This window comes from Bombus flavifrons, chromosome 13, assembly GCF_040668555.2.
Source record: "Bombus flavifrons isolate JBK064 chromosome 13, iyBomFlav1_principal, whole genome shotgun sequence".
Classification (NCBI taxonomy): domain Eukaryota; kingdom Metazoa; phylum Arthropoda; class Insecta; order Hymenoptera; family Apidae; genus Bombus; species Bombus flavifrons.
Window position 1 is genome coordinate 10,746,631 of NC_138454.1, and position 25,694 is coordinate 10,772,324.

General features: G+C 34.2%; 1 protein-coding gene across 4 annotated transcripts in view; it reads left to right on the forward strand.

The window, feature by feature from the left end:
- dsx (transcription factor doublesex) overlaps positions 1 to 25,694 on the forward strand; it is a 97,800-nt gene that overhangs the window by 22,691 nt on the left and 49,415 nt on the right. For 3 of the 4 annotated variants that reach the window (XM_069126456.1, XM_069126457.1, XM_069126458.1), the window contains one exon: positions 16,052 to 16,195. In XM_069126456.1, coding sequence (XP_068982557.1) covers positions 16,052 to 16,195 — 144 coding nt within the window. Of the gene's footprint in view, positions 1 to 16,051; positions 16,196 to 16,383; positions 16,790 to 25,694 lie in introns of those variants that run through there. The other variant, XM_069126460.1, reaches the window with a different exon arrangement.

Sequence of the window (25,694 nt, forward strand, 5' to 3'; positions counted from 1 at the left end):
TGTTAAGCTAAACTTAATAATACCGTGTTTTTTCTCCGCTGAAACTTCAATTAATATGAAAATACTGATAAGAATGTATATATATATAGTTAAATTATACTTGTCTTATGTAAATACAAAAATGCTGCCAAGTATTTGCAAAAGCGATTAAATAAATACATAGCTGTAGGCTGAAGCTAAAACTGCAATACCATTTGAAATATAAATAAATTACTAATGCTTGCTAATCCCTTAGCTTGTAATTTGATTAGAACTGATATGAAATATAAAACGATTGCTAGAACAATTAAATGTAGGAACGTAAATAACGAAGATTAAATTTGCTCTGTACGATATAATTATTTTTATATTTCTCATTGATTTTGTTTTTTATTATGGCAATTCGAATCCCCATGAAGGCACTAATCTGCAATGGATTAATTTCAGTCATCTTCTCTAACTACGAATTCAACGGTGGAAAAAAATGTAAGCTAAATTGCACAAAGAGACAAAGTAACATTTCTCATACGTCAAGCGTTCGTTTCCTGGCGTGACAAGCTTCGTCGTCTTCGGTATCGCGTGTTCAGTCAGAAGAATCGATCGATGTTACTAAACGTACTTGGAAATCATCAATACTTAACTGTTCTTGGATTTTTACGCGTAAAAAGTGTAGGTTATTTGATATAATTATATGCATACTATGAAAAGTACAAGACTGATGATGCATGAGACAGCTTATGACTTTTTTTTAGTATGTATGTATATGTTAGCAAAAATATACGATATAATAGAAAAGATAAGGAACATTAATGTTCCGAGTCTCGTGCATTATTAAAATCTATTTTGAATAGACGAACTCGACGAATTGTTAATGTCTCCCTAATGCTATATAGCAAAATATAATTTTAATTAATTAATTTTTTTGCCGTTCATAGCAATATTTTCTTCCTAAACTCTCTTTTGATTTATCTTGATCTTAAGAACATAATGTGAAAAATTTGACATTCATAGTAAAGGGATTGGCTATTAATAGATTTAAATATATTTAAATCTATTTCACTCTCAGTTTCTCTCAGTTTTTCACTCTCTTGTTAAAGGCAAATTAGTATCATGCAGAGCTTCCTACTTGCTGTATATCGAAGGTGACTTTAAAATTTCAATTACTTAACAACAGTAGCTAAATATAGTATAATAGGATATTCCTAGACTGACATTGTAACGAATATGTATAACTTTGTCTTTCTCTGTTTCTTCGGATGAAACTGTCGTGCCAATTAAATTAATCCTTTGGCAGTGTAACAAAATAACGGAGAATTTAAAATGCATGACTTAGATAATACATAATTATATATTTTTTTATCGCCAAGGTTGCTTGAATTTTTCCTTGATATTTCTAAAATGATCTAAAAGTAATGTTTTTATAAAATACTTAGTTTTAACTTTTTAAAAATATTGTTAACTACGCTACGTATTATGACACTTCAGATGTGAAACTTACGCTGCTACGCTACTTTATAGTTGCAGTGTGAATGAGTTAAACAATTAATTTTAGTTAGTTATATTTGACTATACGATCATCATGCTTTAAACGAACTAATAAAATTCGTAACTTTTTATATCTTTTCCTTTATCATTAACAGTGAAACAAAGTATTCGAAAGAAACACTTAATCCTAGTAAAACTATGCAATTTTTATCTGTTGAAACCTCATAATTATACTTTCTTCAGAATAGAGAGATATTCTATCACGTACGATTCAGTTAACAAGAGAATTTATTCTCTTCGTTGTTTTTGCAAGTTATATTTAATGGAACGTGTACTTAGAAACACAATCGATCACTGTAACCGCGGAAATGGTTGTAGGATACGAACTGATGCTTCTGTTTACCGCTTATACATTTTATAGTAGTATAGCACAAACGGTTCATCGACATTCAGAGTTGTTCGATTTTTCGCGGATGTTTGGTAAATCAAGTTTTTCTAAGTTGGGTACATTAATACGAAATACTATTTAATTAATAATGGAGTCGTATAGATTTGTTAATACGAACCGAAAAAGTACTACAAGGTATATAAAAATATTTCTAGAAATGCTATTGGTGGATTAGATTAGAACTTAGCTTCATTTTTGTTTATTGTATACTTTTTGTTAGCGAATCAGAAGAAAACTACGTAAATAAAACCTTATCTCGTATGGTGATTATATGTCGACACATTCTAATTGAACATACTATTTGATAAAGAGAAGCTATTTGTAAATATTTCAAATTATGTAACAGATAAACTCGCGCAAGTTGCAAACTGTTGCTCACTGGTCGCTTTTCACAAAAGTAGATCCATCTCTTAAATTAATTGCCAGTAACAGAGACGAAAAATAATATTTTACGAGAAAAATAATTAAGAAGGTAGTACTCCTGCTTTGGAAAATCAAATAATTAAAAAAATAATAACCATGATAAATTATACAAATTTTGTAAGTTATTAGCAACCATTGATGAACTAAAAATCTATGCAATTTCATCGTCGATCGAACAATGCTCCTTGTAAATAATTTTAAACTTGATATTAAAAAACAATATGTACGAATAACGTGTGAAATATCAATGCGTGTGACCTTTTCATGCTATACATAGATCTATCCTCAATATGCAATAACACCGTTCGTGACAGTATCTGTTGCAATGGTACTTTCGTAGTTTCTTGCTTTGAGTTTAATACATAGCTCAAAGAAAAGTTTCAAACGTAGCGTTTCAAACGAAAGTTTTACGATATTCAAACGAATATGTAATGCCCAGTATTTGTGCTTGTTATTGCTGTTATGAGCTTATGTATATACATATACGTCCTTTATCACTGTCAATTATTCTACAACTAAATTAACCCTTCTATTTTCTCGGTACTATTACATAGGTGCACACTCATATTTCGAACTGTGAAGTAGAATATTACTTTCGTGTTATTTTTAGAAACTAACTACATAGATACAGTTTCATTTCACTTATCAATAATTCTTATACGTTTCTAAATGTTAAAATGTTTCTGCAATGGATAAATTACAAATATTTGTGGCTGTTAAATAAGTTAGTAAGGAACGAAAGAATTGATTCGCGTGTATCTTAAACTATCGACCTTGGATCTAAATCAGTCTTAAAAACAGCGTGGTTGTAGTTTGCAAGGTTTTGGTCAACCCGCCTGAAGGAAGGGTGGATTGTAAAGTTGGTCACAGTCTAGTGACTCGAGTCGGATCTCTTTTACGAGGCGACAGGGTTAAATGATCTGTCACTTTCACCCTCGCTGTATCTGCTCTGCTCAGTGGGCAGCTTACTACTATCACAAGAATGCCATAAAATATTATAGCTTCCATCAGTGTTGGCGATCCACACTTGCACATCAAGCAAGTAACTTACGACTCGTATTTCCGCGCTATCACTCTTTCTTTTCTGTGAATGTCTTCCTTTTATCATGTTGTCCTTTAACTGTTTTTATTTCTTATTTGTACACCTACTTACGTGTTAAAGCGAATTAAGATATCTCGAGTTAAACCTACAGAGGCTATAAAATTCTGAAGCTCCTTTCAAAAGGTGTATGCCTTCTGCCTTATAGAGTATCAATTTTGAAAGTTCATTTTAATTTATCATATCATAATTTTGAACGTTTTTACTGTCCTTGCTTTTATGATAAGATTAGATCAAGCCAGGAAGTAGGTAAAAGTGTAAAAGGTAGATATATGATGATTTTTAAAGCGGACTACTTTCAGGATACTTTCAAGGCTTCAAGCATACAAGATACGTATATATATATATATATATATATATATATATAAAAGCCTTTCACTTGCTTTCAGATAAATTTTACCTTTACTATAATTTCGATCTCGGTTATAATTTGTTTTACTTATACTTGTCGTTTTATAAAAGTGACCTTAAATTCTAGTGTACTACATCTTTTTTCAAATATATGCGACAAAATGATTCAATTCTTCTCCAATCCTCTATAGTGATCGATATCCCGGTAAAATTCGAGCGTTTTGTCAACGAGTGTTCTGGTAACAGAAGATCCACTGTAGTTGCATCAAATATATGGACAAAATAAAATCGGATCACAAAGATCCTCGTGTGCTTTCTCTAATTCTCTGATAAAATCGGAAGAAAAATCTCGCAGAAGGGTAGAGAATTGCAGTGAAAGGAACGCGGGCAAGCCGAGTCGGTTGATTTTCGTTGTTGCATAGCGCTGCCGCCGCGTCAGCCAACATCTCATGTCCAAAGAGTCCTAAAATCTTTACGGCCTTCTACTTACTTCTACTGTGCACCCGGAGGGCAACGATCTTCACGGCATCTCGGCCAGCCTTCACAGGGGTGTTTATGGTCTTTCGCTCTCTCGACTTGTATTGTACGTGGTGTGTCCGCGGAACGCTAGTGTAAGATCGCTAGTTCGTCGCGACGCGGCATGTCGGGCGTCGCGTGACGTCATCGTTTTCATTTCACGAAACTGTTCATCCAGCCACGGAGGTGTATGCTTACTTATTGCTAACTTTTTTATTAATTAAGAAGAAATTAGTGATCAGAATCAATTTTCGAGAATCAAGTACATAACTATTTGGCAAGTGAACGAATCGAATATATAAAATAAGCTAATGAGAATGACGTGTAATGTCACATATTTTATCGCAGGTGCGCTGCGATACAGATAGACAGTGCAAGTCAGTTACACAACGCTCACGCGAATTTTATATATAAGCATTTCCTGTATTGATTTTAACTACTTATTGGTCGATCATACAAACAATAGCTAAAACTGAAGCTGTAAATAGTTTCGAAGAAACAATTACGTACAAATCATATAACAAAGTCGTTATCACAAAGTGAAAATTGTCTTGCAAGTTAATAAAAAGTAAAAAGAGAACTAATAGTAAATTACGATAAAAAGCAACGACAATAAAAAATACAAGGGATATTAGGATAACGAAAATTACTTTGCTAACTTATTCAGAAGAATTTACCAGGTACATACATTTTTCAATCTATTATCCAAGATCTGCTTTAACCATCGTACAAACATCGCACATGCGTATCCCAAGTAATTTTTTAAAACGAACGAGGAATACGTTCGTCTGTTTGCAAGCAATGGCCAAAAGCGAGCAAGGATTTTATGCGAACGCTTGACAGGATAGAATTTTACTGCTTCCGAAATGTCGTGTCTCGTAAAAGCTGCCGCGTTCACGACCGTTCCTTCATTCGGCTCTTTCCACTGGAACTTATTGCGATTTCACGTTGACTATTTTTATAGGCGAAGAAGAATTGTTGCAAAGGGTTTCGGTTATACCGTTTTTATTGAAATACACGTAAAACGTCAAGTACAAAGCTTCCAGTGTAGCGAGGGGTTGCGTAGGCGATACGTCTGTAACTTTCCTTTGCTACGATCCTCTTGTCTTTAAAATGTCGATGGATACGTTAAAGTAGATATTAAAGAAGTTTCTGAATAGAAAACTTCTATCTTGAATGAAGAGGATGTGTAGGCTCTTGTTCAGAGTTAGCAATAAGTGTTTCGTTTGAGCGGTTTGATTCTGTTTCATCAATAATTTTTCAGCGCGTTAGAAGTATGTATTAACATTGATTCCAAATAAGGAAGAAAATATATTTGTTATGAACCTACGTAGCTCAACTGTAATCGTTTTATTTTTATTCAGTAACTACAGATATTCGTAATTTCATTGTTTAGTTCTATCTTTCAATTTTCATAAATATCAATTAATCAATTCCTTTTACTCTATAGGTACCGCTAAAACTTCACGTCCCGCGATTTCTCAGTCTAAACTTTCAATTCAACGATCGTTTTCCCATTTTACCCAGAGAAACTTAATCATCGGTGGGAAGCGATAGTGAGAAAGATTATTTTCATACGTTTGTCTATGTGAAATGAAATAATAAAAAAGATTTTTTTTGTAACATGATCAAAAGGCGTCCCGCAAGGTGTAAAAGAGTGCTGAAAGTCTGAAAGCTTTTGTTTCGGCTGGCAAGAGAACATCGGCCCAGTGAATGATACTCGGTGCGATACGACGTGTCTTTTGTCATTGAAACGGCCCCTCATCGGTGTATAGGCCAGGGTTTCAATTACGTGGCGATACAACGGTATCATTGCTACAAAGCCCGTTTCTAAACCATCCCTCGTGAGAGCTATGTGTGCCGCGATGTATGTCCATCGAACGCACGACCAGTGGTCGAAATGTAGACGGGGGTTTCGCGTTCCTCTATGTAACACGAGATCCTCGCAGGGATCATCAAGCTGGAAATTCGTGAAATCTCGTGTTTACGCGCTTGTATGCGATCCCTGGCAAAATTCTAGCTCGTAGTTTTCTTTGCGCATAGGCACTTGTGTTAGTTTAGAAACAATTTCTTTTCGTCAGATAATTTTTTTCGGCAATTTTTTGTGCTTTCCCAAGCGCTTGGTGCATTCGAGTGATTTTGGCTTTGTGCTTTGGGATATCGAGCAAACAACTCGACCAATGTGATTTACACAATGACATTTGAAAACGCGTCCTACAAACATTTTTATTCGTGTCACAGGTTAAGTGAGCTCGCTGTACAATTTGTGTGGGATTTCTAACAATGTCACGGTTATAGCCTTTGTTCTTCGGATACCAGAGAGGATATCGAGTTAACGACCAATTTCATGCAATCAAACGCACATCTATAAAATGATATAATCGTATTCGTGTGGTCAGAATTGTCCCCAGAGAAAATTCTGTGTTAATCGGTTATCATTGTCGCTGATGGTGTTTGACCTTTGACATTGATCACGAAAGCTTTATTCTTCTTCTTTATTCTTCGGTTCTTACGATGATCGTACGAATATATGTATTATTAATCTCCATATGGTTGTTATTCTTCTAAGAGGGTAATAGCAACATTATTTTCGTACCTATTCTGCGATTTTTAATAGTATCATTCACAATTAACGTTATTCTTCCATTACGATAGTTGGAATAATAAATGAATATATACTATAAAGTATAATATAACAATTTTCTTAACTCTATGATGACCGTGTAACTTCAAGCAACTTTCACGGCAAAAAGTAACAAAATGTGGATTTTATTACGTTTGTAGAAAAATCCAATAATTTCGGATATTTAAAATATGGAAGAATAGGAATAATAAATAATCGAAGAATATATCTGTAGTTAACACTTATATGACGCTAGTGTCGCTACGCTAGTTATTGCAGAGTTAATATATTCAATTTAAATTGCAAATAGAGAAGGAAACTATTCTGAAGAAAATTGTATAAGGATTCCGGATTATCGAAGTTAGTTCACTGAACATCGAGATTTTATGTATACACGTTTGTGTCATCTCTAACTCGCTGTTATTGGATTCATCGTCAAACGTGTCTAAATAGATTTTAATTCTTTTTTTAATCTGGTAATAAAAAAGTTTTAATGCTAATCATTTTTCCCATTTTATGGTATAAGTATTATCTGTACATAATAGGAGTTAATCCGACCCCGTAAATATTGTTTCAATAGGTTACGATGTGAGTTAGTGGTGGTATAAACAAACTTGTTTCTTGTTTTAACATTTTGTGGATGCTTCGCAATAAGTTGCAACTAAATAATGCAATAATACAGGAATTAGGATAAAAATTTATATGTATTAGAATGAATTTATTTGTATTCATATTTTCGAAAAAAATTCAAATAGACAAATTTTTCCATAATTGTCCATATGTCATCCACCTCACCGATTTCGATGATTTTTTAACATATTGTCGGCGACGTGATTCTGAACAATTTTTCCCTATATATATATATATATATAACCCGTCTTTAGTTTCCGAGACTTGCGAATAATCGCGCGCGACTACAAAATCCATCGTCGAATATGGCACAATTGCCATTAGTGGTACCGCTACTAAGGATCGCGCGCAACTGCAAAGTCAATGCACGACTCACCGCGACAGATGAGTCGCGTGCGACTATAAAGTACAGGAAACATTCGATAATTACACGAAAAGATGCTCTGCATAATTGCACCCCCACTACGAGGAGAGATTCCTTTGACACACTGCAGAACCCGACGGTCCGCCGCGATCGAGTAATGTAACACGATTCAATGTTGCATATCGGCCAGACAATGTAACTAGGTATTAATTCAAAAGCGGAACATTTCTATTTTTGAGTTTTTTAAAATTAATCTTCTACTGATGTATTTGCGTGATCTGTCTGATTAAAACGAGACCAAACACGATATAATTTGAATTATATTTGCTTATTTATATGTATTTAATTATCATTTATTAAGCAAGCAAATATGCTTCAAATTATATCGTGTTTAGTTTCATTTTAATGAAAAAAATATAAGAAATACGTTGGTAAAATTTTCATTGATCACAAATCAAAAATAAAAAAAAGCTTGATTTCTTTTATCGTAGTTAAAGCTATCAGCTGAATGTCATTTTGCTGCTAGAAGTCTGAGGGATTCTCTCTGAAGACATTTCAAAACATGATACTTTAACCTTATAGTACTACATAATAGTATATAGTAATAACATATACTATATTATTATTATCATTATATATAATATTCGACTTTATAATATCTTGAATATAAATAATTAATATTACGATGATGAGAAATTTTCTACTATGATACTACGCGTATTATAAAACACAAAATTTAGTTATTTTATCTATGTTTCTCAGTTTTCTCAAAACTTTTTTTGTTCCATACTAACAGGTTTTCCACATGTATAAGTTACTAATTTTTTACAAAGAACACCACAACAGGTTCATTAATATGTTAAAAAATGTGTAGTTCCATTAAAAGAATAAAACTGACCTTTGTTCGGCGTCGCGCGCGACTCTTGGCAAGTCGCGCTACTAGTTACAAGTGGAAAAGGGCTCTTACGGCACAGCGACCTGATTAAATAACGTCTAACCCAAACCTAATTCTTATCTTTTGTTTATAGCTTATATATGTTTGGGTTAGGCGTCGTTTTATCCAGCCGTCGGCAACCAAACCGAAGAGTATGCTGTCACGAACGCAAATTATTGCTAGAATTCGCAGTAGTGGTACCGACAATTTTTTGCGAATATCTCGGAAACTAAGATCGAGCAGTATATACACATGTTACATCTATAATTATGTTCAAAATGTCGATTTCTGCAACATATTTAAAAATCATCGAAATCGGTAAAATGGATGAGATATCGATAATTACCAATTTTTGGAAAGAAAGATTTCAATGGTACATTTTCTATAAATCGAGCAGGAAACAACCAGAACTTAGATACAGACTAAAGTGATCTTATTCTTCTATTCAACAGTTTTTCTGATTGTAAACATAGATGTATACATCCCGAAGACCAAACATTTTTTTAAGTCTCATTTATTATTTATACCTTTCTCTTTATAAATATACGAGAGTTTCTGTCGAAGTATGCTGCGTATATAAAACAGTATTATCAGTCGGCATAATACTACTGGTGATTGGCTTCAGCAGCGTCACATAATTCGCGGACTCGTATCAAAGTTTTTGTTATCGGATATCGTTACGATCACTACCCCTTTCTTTTCTTTATTCCTCTCAGACTTTGCGAATTGTACCCGCGTGTTTCTTTTACGCCGTGTATACTCCAGCGTGGATATACGATATTATACTTCATATTACGATATTATAATTCATGTTTCGTTGTATTCTGTGAAGCAGTTAATTGAGGGAGAGTCGTGCAGTATCTACTAGTATAGAGTACCAACAATATCGTTATACTTCTCGACTTTTTCGCCAGATATTAGTATTTTTATTTGAGTAAACAAACGAATATAACAATTCTGTGTACTATATTTCGGAGGCATATAGTTTATTTCGTTGTTCGCGTTGTCCTGATACGTTGAACGTATACGTTGATATTTTAAGCGTTGAAAATTATTTTCTAGAGTTGATTATTTGTTTCTCAGGTAAATAAATGATTTTTGTCTATTATGTATACTATATCTAGTCTGTTTAATGTAATTATCAGCTCCAGACTTGCAACTTCCTTTGTATATTATGAAACCTTTCTACATGTTTGTCGTCCAGTACTGACCAAATCAGTCGTCGACCAGTATAGATCAAATATTTTTTTTTTTTTAGGTTTAATCTGTTGGTAATTGCAATTAAATTACAGGATATTTATTTAATCTTTTTTCTACCTTTTCCCCGCGGAGGAACTGAAGATCCAAAGCAGAAAAAAGCAAATGCACCTTTAAGAACGGGGCTTTGAAGTTACTTCTCGAAAATTAACATTAACGTTATTAATCAAATTTAATTTATTAGTCAATTCTTATTATTGAATTTCATAAAATTAATCTCCCTCCTTTTATTTTTATTTGAAGTTTCATTTGTACCGCGAACTCATTTTTTAAATTTCAATTTTTACCGATATCTTACTCAAGATGCACCAAAAAAAGCTTCGAGCAGTCGGTACTGCACGACATTCTCCTTTGACGATTTAATAGTTCATCAGTTTCTTTCATTTTGATGTTCAAGAACATAATCGTATTTTTTATATTTATCGTATCAACGTTATTTATTGGTGTATGTTTATGATACTGATAGTTAGAATGCACATGTTTTTTTATTTTTTTACGATAAAAAACGTCTAATGGCTTGTTTCATAATCGTTTTGCGTAATAGACGATGACAAATTGGTTTTTGTTAAAGTTGACTGAGATAAAGAAGAGTGAAGCGAAAGAAACTGCTAGCGAAATGACAAATCAAACAATTTGCTTTTAATTATTGTAATAATATATACCAATCTTACGACAATTCTGATGATAGCACGTAATATAGATAAATATTTCTCATTAAACTGCCGTTTATTTCCTTCTGATAACAATGCATTTGCCTGAAGTTTTTTTTATTGCAGACACTTTGGATATAAACCAAAACACTAAATTCTTGAATAAACTGATAGACTATTATATTTCCGTGGTATTACAATCTTTCCCAGCGATACAATAAAGTAGATATCACTATCACGTTTATGAGATGCTGTCAGCTTCTAAGTTTCCTTATTATACATATACAAGGTCAAAAGAAGGAGTATACTTATAATCTGTTATTTATATTCATTTATGCAAAATTGACAGAAGTCGTTAAAGTAAAAAAGTTACTGAATTAATTTATCTTGTAGCCTCGTAGTATTTTTAAACGGAAAATTTGAACTGCACGTCATTATTATTTAAAATAATTTTATTACAGTAAATACTGAATACGTCCGGAAAGACAACTATCGAATGATTTGTTTGGTATCAAAGTCAGCATATCAAAATCGCAGCAAATGTTATAATTTTTTTATTTAGGTTTCATATTTTACTTGTACTTTGCTTCTTGTTCAGATGTAAAGTAGCGCGATCTTACGAGCCGTTATAAACGTTAGTCATTAAAGTATCTGTTTTGAAAGTCAGAATCATTCCTCTTGTTTTAAGGATCTCTATATAAATTAATTGCATGTATATACGTAGATACATACATTCAAGTTATAATATGTATATATTGAATTTAGTCAATTGTTATCTTACAAATTTTTACTGAGAAATGATACGAAAGTCGCTCACAGTTTCGAGGATAGTCTGACTTCTTTTAAAGTTCCGTATCTTATTTTTGAATCCTATATTTCAAATTTATTATGTGAAAAAATTGCCTTGCACTGGGTATGGAAAAGGGTGAGCATGATGAATGAGCGTCGAAAATGTAAATAGTTCTGCTTGAATCAGAGGTTTTCCGGATACGTATATGGAGATTTGATGAGAATGTGAAAAATTTAAACAGGAAGGAATAAAATTAGCTTACTTGAAGAATTGGATATACAAGTTTTTTCTAAGGGTCGTGGGAACACGACGTCGTGAAGTAATCGGAGCAAAATTAAACAGTATGGCGATTGACAGGATGCAATCTTATAAACTTCTTCTGTCCCCACGCGTTGGAGTGTGTTTACTCTTTAAGTTCTCGGTACCGATTTTATCGACAAAGACTTGTTACAGTTCCACTCGTCGGTTCTTGCCCACGAAACTATTTATTTATCATTCGATCAGGAATAATTGTTTACGATGATTGAGCGGATTAAGTAACTTGGAACCTTTCACCACTGTTATATGAGCACCGTGTGTATTCGTATGCCGGCATGTGTTTCTTTTCTTTTTCAACTGTGCGACTCATTGGTGCACGAGTATGAAGCAAAATTATGCGTTGTCAGTTGTTTCTGATATTTTATGATTGATGACGGTTTAAAGTTACGATACTACTTTAGTAAATACAGTAAATGCCATGTGCGAATATTTTATCTGTTGAGAGGGTTAACTATCCGTAAATACACATACACACGTTTTCTCGTACTCCGTTTGCGAATTAGATCGTTTATACGCATGTGAAAATTTAATTTTCTTCCGAGAACGCTTTAGAAAAACTGGAAGAAGCAAGTATTTAAAATCTTTTGATAAAAGTAAAAATCCTTTCGAAGAATTTTACTTGTCAACGATCTACTTTGTTTATGGATTAAAATTGTGATAACGTGTGATGTGTGAAAATATGAATAAAAATAATAATTGTTAAAATAGTAGTACCTACACCGATAGATTCCCTACGCATGTTCAATGCTCCAATTCATGTTGGATTTTGGAGAATTTTATAATCGTAGATTTCTTTCTCATAAACTTAAATTTCTTTCTTAATAAACGATAATTATGTTGTTATATGTAATTTTATTAATTTAGGATGAGAATATAATGATAAAATTCGTAAGAAGAATTATCTATAAAAAGTTATTTAAAGAAGTACAGAAAATAAGGAGATGATAACATTTCAAAATTGATCTATCGATTTTTTTTATGTTTTCTATAATTTTCATCTTTTAATCGTTAATCCTCCATGGACTAAGGAAATAATAAAAAAGAAGAGTAAAGAGTGACATTCACTGCGGACGCATATCAAATTTGGAGTCGATCAATTTTACAGATCTTATTACCAATGCAGATTAAACAAACCTGCACCTTCAGCCAGTAATTGTCGTGTCTTTTGAACGCTTACAGTTTTAATGATCCAGGAAATTTCAAACGTATGATGTTTCGCGCGCAAATCAAATAATACTGAAAATTAGTGACGAACAAAAGACAGTTCATTCGCGCAGTAAATTGGAATCAGTATGAATGATAGTAACATCGAATTCGGTACACGATTATAGTAATTTCTCAAAAAGAAGTTAATCAGACACACAGTTACATATCTATCTTCATTTGTTTGCACGTCAAAATATAATTAATCTCGCTGGATTTCAGTATCGAAGACTATCTCGTTGAGTATCGCTATACATTGAACCACGAAATTTGCATTATTTGCCTTACTATATTAGGTATTATTGAACAGCGTGTTTTCTCAGACAGCTTTTACTTCCTCTTATATTATCGATTTACATATCATGGATCAGTCGATGGAATGCTTTCGCCTTATTTGCATACGCCTCTCTTATACGTGTTTCAATCGCAAGTAATTTAAATATAAACCGTCTTGTGATAGCAAACAATCAAGTATTAAATCTGATATTCTCTTTAGCTGTTTCATGTACACGTCGTCGTGTACGTCTCGATGCGACACCATTATTTTGCAATATTAAATTGCGACAGGGAAAGCCTTTTGCATTTACGAAGTGTAAATACAGAGTTTCTGACGTTCATTGGCAAACTCGATTCGTTAAACGGTAATTGTGCCTTTTAACTATTTTCGATGAACTCGTTCGAGCAAATAGCTAGAAATGAGAGGGGGAGTTTCCCGATGATTTCTCGAAGAGGGACAAGAATGACTGAAACGCGGGACGCATCGTCGACTCGCCAGAAAACAAGAAGCACCGACGTGAAAACTAACGACCATAGTCGGAGTTCTTCTCCGGTCAGAGGGCAACCCCTCTACTTGTTTCTCACTCTTTTTCCCCTCTTTCTCTCGGTGTCTCTTCTCTTGCAGAATTTCATCCTCTCTCGCTCGCCCGCGTTTGCGTTCGCGTTCTCCACTCGTGTCTCGCTCTCTAACGAAGGCAGCATACCTCTTCCAAAGAGAGTGAGCACGCATACGCCGCGGGTACGAAGCTGCAGCACCTGGTTGGCCGGGTTCACCTGTGCACAGAAAAGGAGGGAACCAACGCCTGGCGTCCGGGTGGCGCGGCACCTGTGGTCCGCGTCGTGGTGTCTATCCGATAGAACGCCGGGGGATGGCAATACGGGAGAGGGAGACTCGGGTTTGCTTGGAAAAAGCGACAGACAGTGTAGTAGAAGGGGAGACAGCAACGGAACGAGGCAAAAGAGAGTGCACAGCGCAGAGCTATAGCGGCAGGAGGGGAGAACCATTTCCGCCTTTTAAAAACGATCCAGAAGGCCTCTTATATAGGCGGAGCTGTGGCGTGCGGACGCGCTACTATTGGCTGCCTTAATATCTAATATATCATGTCATAACGGCTGGAGAATTATTGTCCTTGTACACGTTTGCCAACGTTATACTCCACGGTTCCATTTCTCTTGCAGGAACTAACCGCCCCTCTACCGAATCGCTATTTTCCCACCCCTTGCGCGCAACGCTGTTATACACTGTTGCAACATCAACGGAAGAAACGAGGCCGTTGTTCGTTGTTTAAAATCGATATTTACTTACTTCGACACGCGTCTACTTGCCAGTTACGTACGCGCACGCTCGGCTCGCGCTTTTCGGCGGTTTCCGGCCGGCGTGAACCGAAGACCACGTGGCATGACATAGATATGCATTTGTGTGCATGTATGTATATTATATGTACTGTGAATAATGCTCGATCAGTGATGGAGAAATACGTATATCGTGAAAATAAAATCATGTCAGTTCGCAGATTCTATCGAATCTGAGCAAGCATAGCTAATAATTAAATTATATGTGTCACGCATACACGTGCATTTTATTGAAATGTTTCAAAATATGAAAAACATCATAGACACTTTACATTCGTACCGTACCGGTTTGTCTACATTTCAAGCAGAATTATCTGTGGACTTATTTCAGCATTATCTTATTAACTTGTTGATATTTGCTCCGAAAAACGTAGAAGGTCGTGAGATCTTGCATAAAGAATATGTGAGTTGTTTTCTGAAAAATCTACCAAGTTATTAATCCGATAATAAATAAATTGCGAGCGTTGTCAAACGTGCAACGATGCATTTACATCGATACGTTTATTGCTAATCCGGAATTCATATAAATAGCAAAATGAATTTATACGTGTGTATTAAAAATTAATCACGCGTGTCGCAGATTGTGCAAGAATGTTTATGCTACAGTTTGCGTTTGGAATCCTTCCAAAACAAGGATTACGTATTCTTAACCTTCGTATTTCATATCTTTATTACGTGTCACTATTTTTCTTTCTTTTTTTTTAAATTTCTTTTCGCACCTACAGAAATTCACATTAAGATAATTCTTTGTTGACTCTTATCGATTGACGAATGGATTAAATAAAATGTATTTACAATAATGTACTAAGATATCGTTGCGTTGCTTGGTATTGCTGGTGGTTATAGCTAAAAGAATTTCAAATTTGCTTTTATCGAATGATAGATCTATTTATAATTTCATTAGTTTTGCATCAGAGGACAAAATTATGATGCACTTACGCCGCTATTACCTTGGCCTTATTTTTACGATACTGGCTCATTTTCAGTTGTTTTGTGACGCTAGAAGTGGAAGATCGTATTGCTTTCGCAAACACGCAGTGACATATCTCGCGTGAAGTCAGCCTTCTAACGTCGTTACATTTCTTTGTAAATTTCAAAGAGCCTCACCTTTGCAGCTTGAAGTTTTTAACTCGTGCCATCACCTATCGATGCCAAGTAGCGGTACAATGTTTATTATTATGAATATGATCGTATATAATATGTTCGTAATATATTACAGGTATATGACATAATTTTGTACAATACAATATTTTTACATAATATAATATTTCTTAATCTTTTCAATGTTCAAACTTACAGAATAAAAAATTGAATTCGTTTTAACAATGTACGATGTTTGGATTGTGTCGCAGGTGAAAGCGTGGAAATTCTGCTGGAACATAGTACCAAGCTCGTAGAACTCTTCCAATATCCTTGGGAAGCGATATTGTTGATGTACATCAATTTAAAATATGCAGGAGCTAATCCTGAGGAAGTCGTGAGGCGCATGGTCGATGGTAAAGTATACTTTGTTCTGAACTTGCCTTCGTGTTCCTGTTATAGACGCGTTAAAATCATGGCATTTTCAATAAATCATACAAGTATATTATCGAATGTACAGAAAAGAATTTACTATTATAATACAACTTTATCTTTATTTAACACTCAACGATGGAAAGTAACAATTTCATCTTCTTCTCTCTAGCTTCCATAGTCTTCTATCCGAAAATCTACAAATTCTTTTTGCTTATCGTAAATTTATGGCCTACTTGAACGCGTTATGGCAGCAGAAACATTTCACAAGCTTTTTTTGTATGGTTATTTGAATTTCGTAAAGTCTTCTTAAAAGCGATATCGATAGAAGATTCTTTTCCCAAGTTTGTCGCGTGGAAACAAACCTTCTGCCTTCTTGAAGTTTTCATTGGAGAAGCGACAAAGATAAATTTAACTGTGATTCAACGATTGGAAGACAGTTTTCTTTTCTCGCACGTGGAAGTTGCAGGATGATGAAATTGGCAACATTTAAAGCGATAAACTTCCTTCGCTATCGTGGTGCTACATCGTGATATCATCGTTCAGAATTGATTTCATCGTTACATTAATTTCCAAATTTTTTTCCCCGAAAAATAATTCAGAATCGAGGACACGAACCTTTCAAATTGTTACGATAAAGAAACATTTCCGAACAGGATAGGGTGAATAATCCGATTTAGCATCGCATAACGTATTATAGCGTCTTCGTTCGTTTTAGCAATATTTACGCTGCCAATCTCCTGCTGCTAATTTCGTTACGTTCGCGGTTCTCCACTTGTCACTAAGAAAATTTTCCACGTACGCGTCTCGCTGGTTGAGTTACGAAATCATCGTTTTCGAAGATCCTTTATGGCCGAAAACGGTCCTTCGATGATTTCTATATTTGGTTCAACACCCCAAGATTCGTTATGATTTGGTCTACATAGGAAGATTTGGTTTAATATCACCAAGAAGATGTATGTTGAAATATGTACACTATACACATCCGCGAATAAGCCACGTAAGATAATTTGAAATGGAATTCGAAGAATTTAGAGGTATGTATGACATTGGCAGAAATGAGTAGATCGAAGATGTTTAATAATTAATTCATATCCAAATCAATTTAAAACGTATTATTTCTGATTGAATAGCGTCAATTTCTGATCGAGGTTACATTTGCAATTTTTATATATATATATATACACATGTATTTGGCGTCATTTTAATCAGAAAATTTTCGCAAATACGTTAGGAAAAGTATCATTTAAAAAATATGAAAAATATCAGAAATAAAAAAGTTACATTATTGTCTCATGGAATATTACCGTGTTTATGGACGATTGAATTTGGTTTAGATGTTACTTGTCAAAAAGCATCTCTTCTGGAATCACCTTATGTCTGCAACATGTAAATTATATTATAATTATAGGCAGAATACAGTTTAAAAGGCATATGTTATTACAAATACTTTATCTACTTTTACGAGTGCGTGCATACAACGTGTTACTAAATTTCCAGATCATTTTTAAGATTATCTGCTATACGAGAGGTTAAGTTTTTCGGTGTCATCACTTCGTAATTGATATTTTCTGTGTTCGTCGGTATTTTATGAATCATCGTATAAATCAGTGTGTTATTGAAATACAATATTTTACACGCGAAGATTTGAGCTTGAGAAATTCCCGATTCAGTCAAACGGAATTTCCGATGATTATCAAGGTAGGATTTTATATATTATTTTGTAATTTGTACCTATGATTAATTAAGTAATATAATTATAAGAGCTGACGATGACGTATTATACAATATGAAAGGGCGTAAATTAATCTCGTTACAGCTTTGAATTTAAATAGTTTACGTGAAAATGATTTTTAATTGCTGAAGCAAAGCTCAAAATACTTGACGTAAAAAAGAAATTGCTACGTACTGGCCGTAGCTAGTAATAAAATGTTCGATCTTTGATATTTCGAAAAATCTTATACAAGAGCGTCTTTTGAAATCAGAATATTTTTCATCATATTACGAATAATATATTAGCTTCACATTCTGTAACTTATAATTTGATGTATTCTGATTCACTAATTGGGATAGATATATTTACGTATAATTAAGCTAACGATATAGATAAAATATATACATACATTATAATACGTAATAATTTACAAACATCCTCCTATCAAAAGAATATTTCTCCAAAAGTGTCTCGTGATATATTTGCTTAATGAGTTACCCTGACAAGGGGTTGCTAATTAAATATATCCAAAAATCAAATCGCTTCTATTAAGGTACGTGTTAATTCAATTCGCGAGGAAATTTGGACACATTAGCCGGATGGATGAATATTTTCCAGATAACACGGGGTAGAATACCATGAAATGCGACATAATAACCGGTCGGGTGCGTTCACCCTCTATCTTCCTCTGTCTGACAAGAGTAAAAAATTATAAAGATGGGGCGATCAAGCAGGCGTGAAAAAGGTTGAGGCATAATTTATTAAGTAGTTTACTTACTTGACTACTGTTTGCTCGAGCCAATCATTATAAAGCGCTTAAGCGTGCGGTCTGTAGCTCGTAAGTCATAATATTGCCATCAGAAACCTGTGCTGGCCTGGGGCACGTATCATCGTTGATCATCGTGCCTCTGTCTTGTACACAAGCTCCTCCAAATAAGCTGCAAATAGACTGGCCAAATTGCCACTTCATTGTTTATTAAGGTGTCTTGATGAGTGACGTGAGATGGCTTCGCTACCCTGATGAGCTTTTTTGTTGGGTTCAACGAATTAGGTTCACGCTGCACATTTAGTGTGATAAATTACCACTTAAAAAGCATGTTATAAACTCAAGTAGAAATTGGGAATGATTAATTTTAATTCTGATGTTTGATCTTTTATTTGGATTTTTCTTAAGACTTTGTCTGCTGCGGTTGGAACGTGGAACCACAGCAACATTTTAAGACATGGAAGGTGATTTTTTAAAATGGCATTTATAGTTGCTTCTATCGCTTACATAGGCTCTTAGAGACACGAACGAACAAAGAAATTACATAAAATTGCAAATTATGTACCGGGTAATTTAGAGTATTTTCACCCATTAAGAGCCAAAGATGTGCGAACGCGACGTTATCTGTGTAATTTCTTTTCAATTAGTGTACATAATTGAATTCTATTTATTCACCCTTAGCCATATTGTTGCGCTCGTACAACATTTGTACATTGTTTCACTGGTTGATGTTTAATGGATTAAGTAACTTAACAGCTCTCGTGCTGATTTATTTTATAAATTCTTTAAATTTTTTATCGTAGCTTTTATATCGATCCGTTGTTTCGTTCATTGGATATTTATTTATCAATCGCGCTTGTTTTTTTCTTTTTCTATACCTTTGCTTATTTTCTTTGTTCTTTTAAGGATGCGCATTCTTAATTTCTCTATGTACAGTATTCCGTATATAAGTACAGATCCAGAAGACCTTCGTGAATGACTTGTGTAACGTAGGTAATAGGAAGGTATATAGTAAAAAAAAGACAATATTAAGACTTTGACAGTGGATGGAAATTTTTAATGATTGGAGAAAAGACAGGAACAATTTTTCCAAGATTGCAAGCAAAAATTTATTACTCGTTGTCGAAGCAAACGTTCGCGGTCATTCGATTCGTAAGATTTCAAATATTTCTGTAATTCTATCTCTGTACACAATTTACTATTTAAAGATCACAATCTTTAATAATTAAGACGGTGAACCGTGCCAAGCGTCTCTGAGACTCAATACGTAGCAACGACTAATAGCTTACTCTCAATTATCGGAATCGATATGCGCGAAGAAAGACTATCTAGGCTATCAATTACATTCAATAATGAAACAAGCCGTACTCGAATGATTTAAAGCAGACATAATATGGGACTGATAAATAGCCGGTAAAAATCTCACCAGTTTACCACTATGTTACTATCATATGCCCGAGTGCCATTAATTATTTCATTTGAAGCGTGTTGTAGATTTCACGTATTTATCCCCCGTGACACTACAGAAATGGTAAAAAGGAAAAGTTACAAATAAAAGTTGCATGCAACGCGTTCAGCTTATCGGTAAGAAAAATAGACTGCGCCTTATGGTAGCTGGAAATAGATTGTACGCGTAGTACGCTATTAGCTCGAATTGCGGTACGAGGGAACAGCAATTATAGTGAAGACGTCGTGTTTCATGCATGCCAACACCGTTCTAAGCTAGATATATATATGTACGTTCGCGCGGAACTGAAAGTCGAGTTGGATACTTTTAAGTCTACGTAGAAAGTCGCATTCCTGCCAGTTTGTTGGAAAACAGGTAGACGATTTACAGTTATAAGTTGCTGCAAGTGGTTAAACTGTTGCTAAATATGCTGTTCGATTCACTCTCGAAACGTTTCGTTGTTTTCAATTCTGTGGGTTCGTTCTTTCGCACCGAAATTAGTTTATCGACCGCAATTAGATGCGCGATTGTGCTGTTGAGTCAAAGATTGCTTTATAGTTCAGTCGCTTAAACACGTTAAAGAGATGGTCAGACAAAGGCACTTACGATTAGCAATTAGCAGAGATTTTCACATTTGTGTATCACTTTATGTGTAATAGCGTTGGATTATATCAAGTTATTTTATAAATAATTTCGTGTTTACGTATAGAAAATATCTTTGCACGGCCTAATCGCATACAACAATACACTCTTCGTATCGAAAGAATCGACGAAGCTGTCTCCATTTTACGTAACTTCATGAATTCGACATCAACACTGAATTCACATATCTGAAGCGTGTAATCTGTACGCACAAGCATTCTTATCGACTCGATTATCTTCGTTTAAATCCTCACTTTCTATCAACTGAAAAAAACATAACACAACTTTCGATATCTTTCGATACCACATATTCTTCACTACTCGTCCAGTATATTGTTATCTACGAAATGGCGAGACGTTAGTTGAATACTCGTGTGCGTGAAATACATGACTTGTGCAGTCCAGGACGCGCCAACTGAATGGCGAACCTTTACACCTAGCCACTTGAGGCGGAGATTAATGACGCCCGGTAAAAAGAAAAATGTTGTTGCTGGCGCAAGAACGCCGTTTGCGGTCAGTCTCGAGCAAATAAATATGGGCGTGTAACGTCGGTGTACACAAGTTATACCTTAATTATCCCGAGGCATTACCGCGACTAATGCCTTTAAAGAGAAGAGTAGAATGACGCTTGTCGTCACGCTGCGCCGGCGGAAATGTCGTTTTGTTCATTGCTCCGTTCTGTTTCTCGTACTGACGAGAGAATGCGACAGGTTGGATATCGAATTCGACATTCGCCCGTTCCAAAGAAACCAACGTCGTTCAAGCGGCACGAATAATTTCTGTTCCAAGAAATAAAAGAATAAGGTAATTCCAGGTGTTACAGTCCTCATTTTTAACCTTTTCAAGGATGAATCTTTCAATGCCAAAGAAATAATTGCCCTCGCTTTTTCTTTGCGAATAAGTTATGCGTTAAAATTAAATTCATATTAAATCATATTCACATTAAAGGAAAATTGCTGCTGATGTGCTATCGTTTATTATTTTTTCCAGCAACTTCAATAGTCGATGGAGATTGTTTCGATAGATTTAAACGCTGCTTATCAAGGATCAAACACAGAAATAATGCGTCAGATTTGCATAAATCTAAGGCTCATTGTCCATGAAGCGTTAATCTACTAGACGTGACTATATGTCTATGCCGGTGTTCAGGGTACGAAGTGTGCAGTAAGATATATTTTATCTCATTAATGAAACGTCGAGCCACAAGGAAGACGCTTTCGTTCTATATCAAGAGATTCGTTTATAGCACCAACGTATACCTCGCAACTGACAATGTTAGCGCCAGTGGTCACGGTGAAAACGCGTAGCGACGAAAACAGTTCGCTGCTGTTTCGTGAACAGATGTACAAAGGTCGCTGCATAGAAGCATAGAGAAGCTTCTAATACTCGTCCATGGAGCGACGTTTCGTCGACAGTGGACTCGAAAAAGGGCTATTAGAGTGAGCTATTAAGAGACGTAATTAATTTAGGTCTTGCTTTGAATAAAAATGTACTGCTTATCACGGTACTACGATATCTCAATTTCTTTGTCTTCCATAAAACCGTAGGATTATTTATATAGAACTAGATAATATGAATTAAACGAAAAAAAATTCTAAATGAAATATTGAGTTAAGATAACGTCAACTTACTTAACTTTTATAGTAGAAGCGAAGTAAGATATAGAACTAGTTCTTTTAAATTATGTAATTATCATAACACATCTTTATAAATATCCGCGAAAATGAGCAAAAATTTTGGATTGTGACTGTCCACACTGTTACATCTAACACGTATAGCGTTTAAACGTAATGGATGTTATTTTGTATTATGATGTTGCATACAGTCACTTAAGTATATATTGCTAGTAGATTTATGATTTCCGTGGAACGGAAATAGTTACGTTGATACAAAATCGCTTAGAATGGAACGTTAAGAGTTAATTTTCTATACGAAATATGTCTGTCGCGTGGGTCGTGCATAGCTAGCTTCGAGATTAAATCACAAGACAAATTTATAGATTCACGTTCAAATCAAGAGGGCGTAACATGAATATGGCAGGTTACTATTTTCCTATTCGTTGGTCAATTGAAAAGACCGATTCGATCTCAATTGTACATATTTCATGCAAACTAAGCACGTATTTGAAGTGGCAAAATAGATCGTAAGATTGGAAGCATTTTCTTGTTGGCTGTCGTGTAAATTTATTGGTTAATGTCTTCGTTATTTCGAAGAAAAAAAGAAATACGGAAATCAAATGTTGCTTTTTCAAAAAGGAAGGTTAATGTTCTAAGAAAATTATCAAACCAAATGAAAATTCTGTGATTGGTACGTTATGCGTTACGTTAAATATTAAAAGGAAATTGAAACTATAAAAAATTGTTTAAAACAGTCATACCCATATTTTTGTTTTTCGAATATCTGGAAAAATGTATCAATTTTTTATTGTTTCTTTTAGCCTATTTCACCTTTAATATTTTATATATTCTTGTATATTCCTGCATATTCAAATTTCTCATAAGTGCATAAACATCTGCAGGCTAATTATTACTTCCATCATAGTTATTCAATCGTTGTCTTACAATAATACAGGAAATGTTCGATAATTGCACAAAGAGTTCCTCTTCGTAATTACACGGTCGTCATCCCTACTATCGAGGTGAGGTTCAACCGATTCACCGCGAAACTCAACGGCTCGCCGCGATCGAATAGTGTAACATGATAATGTTTCATTTATTCCTTAATAGATTATCTCTTATATTCTTATATTTGTATTAATCAATTCTGATGCGTTCCTCGTATTTTATTTCTTTTGTTATTTATTCATCGAAGATTGCGAAGCGCCAATTATTGTTCCACAACAGCGTGAATATTAATCCGTTGCTTGCATATATTATTTTGTGTAATTGATTTAATTACATCTTTAATTTACTTTACTTACTTTTACAAAAACCAGGCAATGCTCCGCTTCATGCGTCGTCGCGTTCACCCATTAGAAATCCTATTTCAATCGACGTAATATATTAAGGGAATAAAGTAAGGTCAGGTAGCGTTTAATAAGCCTCTGAAAGACCAGAACAAAATCCTCGATACTTGTGGTATGTGAGCAATATACATGCAGTTTCTTCTATGTTCAAAATGATACAGCATCAGCTCTGTCCAATTTTACGCTCTTCAGAAGAAAATTGAATGTCTAGACATATCTCTTTCGATACGTTCGTCGATATAAATAATACGGTTTACGTATTGACTTGATTTTTAACATTATAGTGTTTTGAAACATCAACGAAAAATGTATTATTTGCGGTAACAAAATTTTAATGCGTCCTCTCCCGTGTTCCGCGAAATGGAACAAATTGAAATTATTTATGACAAACATAAGAATTGTTTGTTCGATATACAGTACTTTCTTAAGCTTAAGTCTATATATATATATATAGCCTTTAGCTGTTACCAATATCTCCAGTTGTTCATAAAAAAATTGTTTCAAATAGATAAAGTATTTATAAAAACGTAAGAGTAGTTCAATCTTTCCAGCTTTCGTCGAATCTTTGTAAATACGTAAAAGACAGTCACAAAATTCACATTGTGTAGCAAAATTGTTGACACTAGCTCAGATTATAATTCAACACAAACTATTAATTTACTAATTTTACAAAATAAATGAAAGATGAAAGTGTGAGAAGCTTCTCGTACCTTATTGAATGATCAAGTTATTTATTCAAATGAATCTTTAATTATCTCGATGAAGGCATTCGAATTACTTTGCAATTATTCACTCCTTCTACGTTATCGTTCATTTGAAGTATAGGATCTCGTTTCTTGTCATTGTTTTTGCAACAATTTTACGTCTATCTCTCTGTACCGACTCTTTCTGGATTCTTATACCGATATATACTATCATCACGCGTCAGTAAGACAAATGTTTCATTTGTATTTGCTTGTTTTTTCATTATGTGTGCAATTGGCAAGTTCGCTACTGACTACTGTAATCGCGAATTAAAAAAACCAAGCGAAGAAGTACGATTAATTAAGATTGCCATTCGTGACTTAGTTACATTGTAGAGGAGTCAGGCCTCGGTGTTCCCTTGCGTGTTGATCTTTAAGTTACGTACATATACACATATAACCTTCTATACATAGCCCTGAAAATCTCTCTATCTCTTTTCAATTACTTCGTACGCGCCTGCATTGTTCTGCACTCTTAATAAATATACGAGGCGCATGCTGTCAAATTTATTGCACTTGAATCTCCATGATAATTATATTGCGAGAAACCAGTGAGTCAAGTTTCTACTTTTAGCCTTCTTGTGTCCATTTGTTTTTAATTTGTAGTAGCTCGATGTATTCGTATTTGCAAGTTGCATGCAGTGATAGAGATCTTAAGTATACTATATCATAGATATATTATAAACTTGATTTACGTACATTTAGTTATAGAGAATTAAATGTTAAACAAGGCGAAATAATAAAAAGGCTCATAAAATATACGTATAATATATTCTAGCTGAATTTTAACCAATCTGTTATTACACGAATTAGTCACCATGAACTCATTCTAATAGTTTAACGCACAAATATTTTTAATAAAATCTCATTGCACCATATATTTTTTTATCACATTCTGAAACTGCAAAAGAAGACATTTGCACTTTTTTTTCTACTTGAGTCCAATTTCCATTTTCCTATTTGCTACATTTTCCAAAAGTATGTGCTATTTGGTTACTATGAATAATTTTTATTTTCTTCTTTCGATATATACATTTATTCTATATTTATCCTTTTTTTTTTGTTAGAGATAATATATATTTTTTGTACATCTTATTTCCTACTCACCTATCTGTACATCACTATCAGATTATATCACTATCAGCATTTGCGACTCGATTGTTTAAATACTCCTTTCGGTTATCCATTGAAAGGATGTGGCTTCAA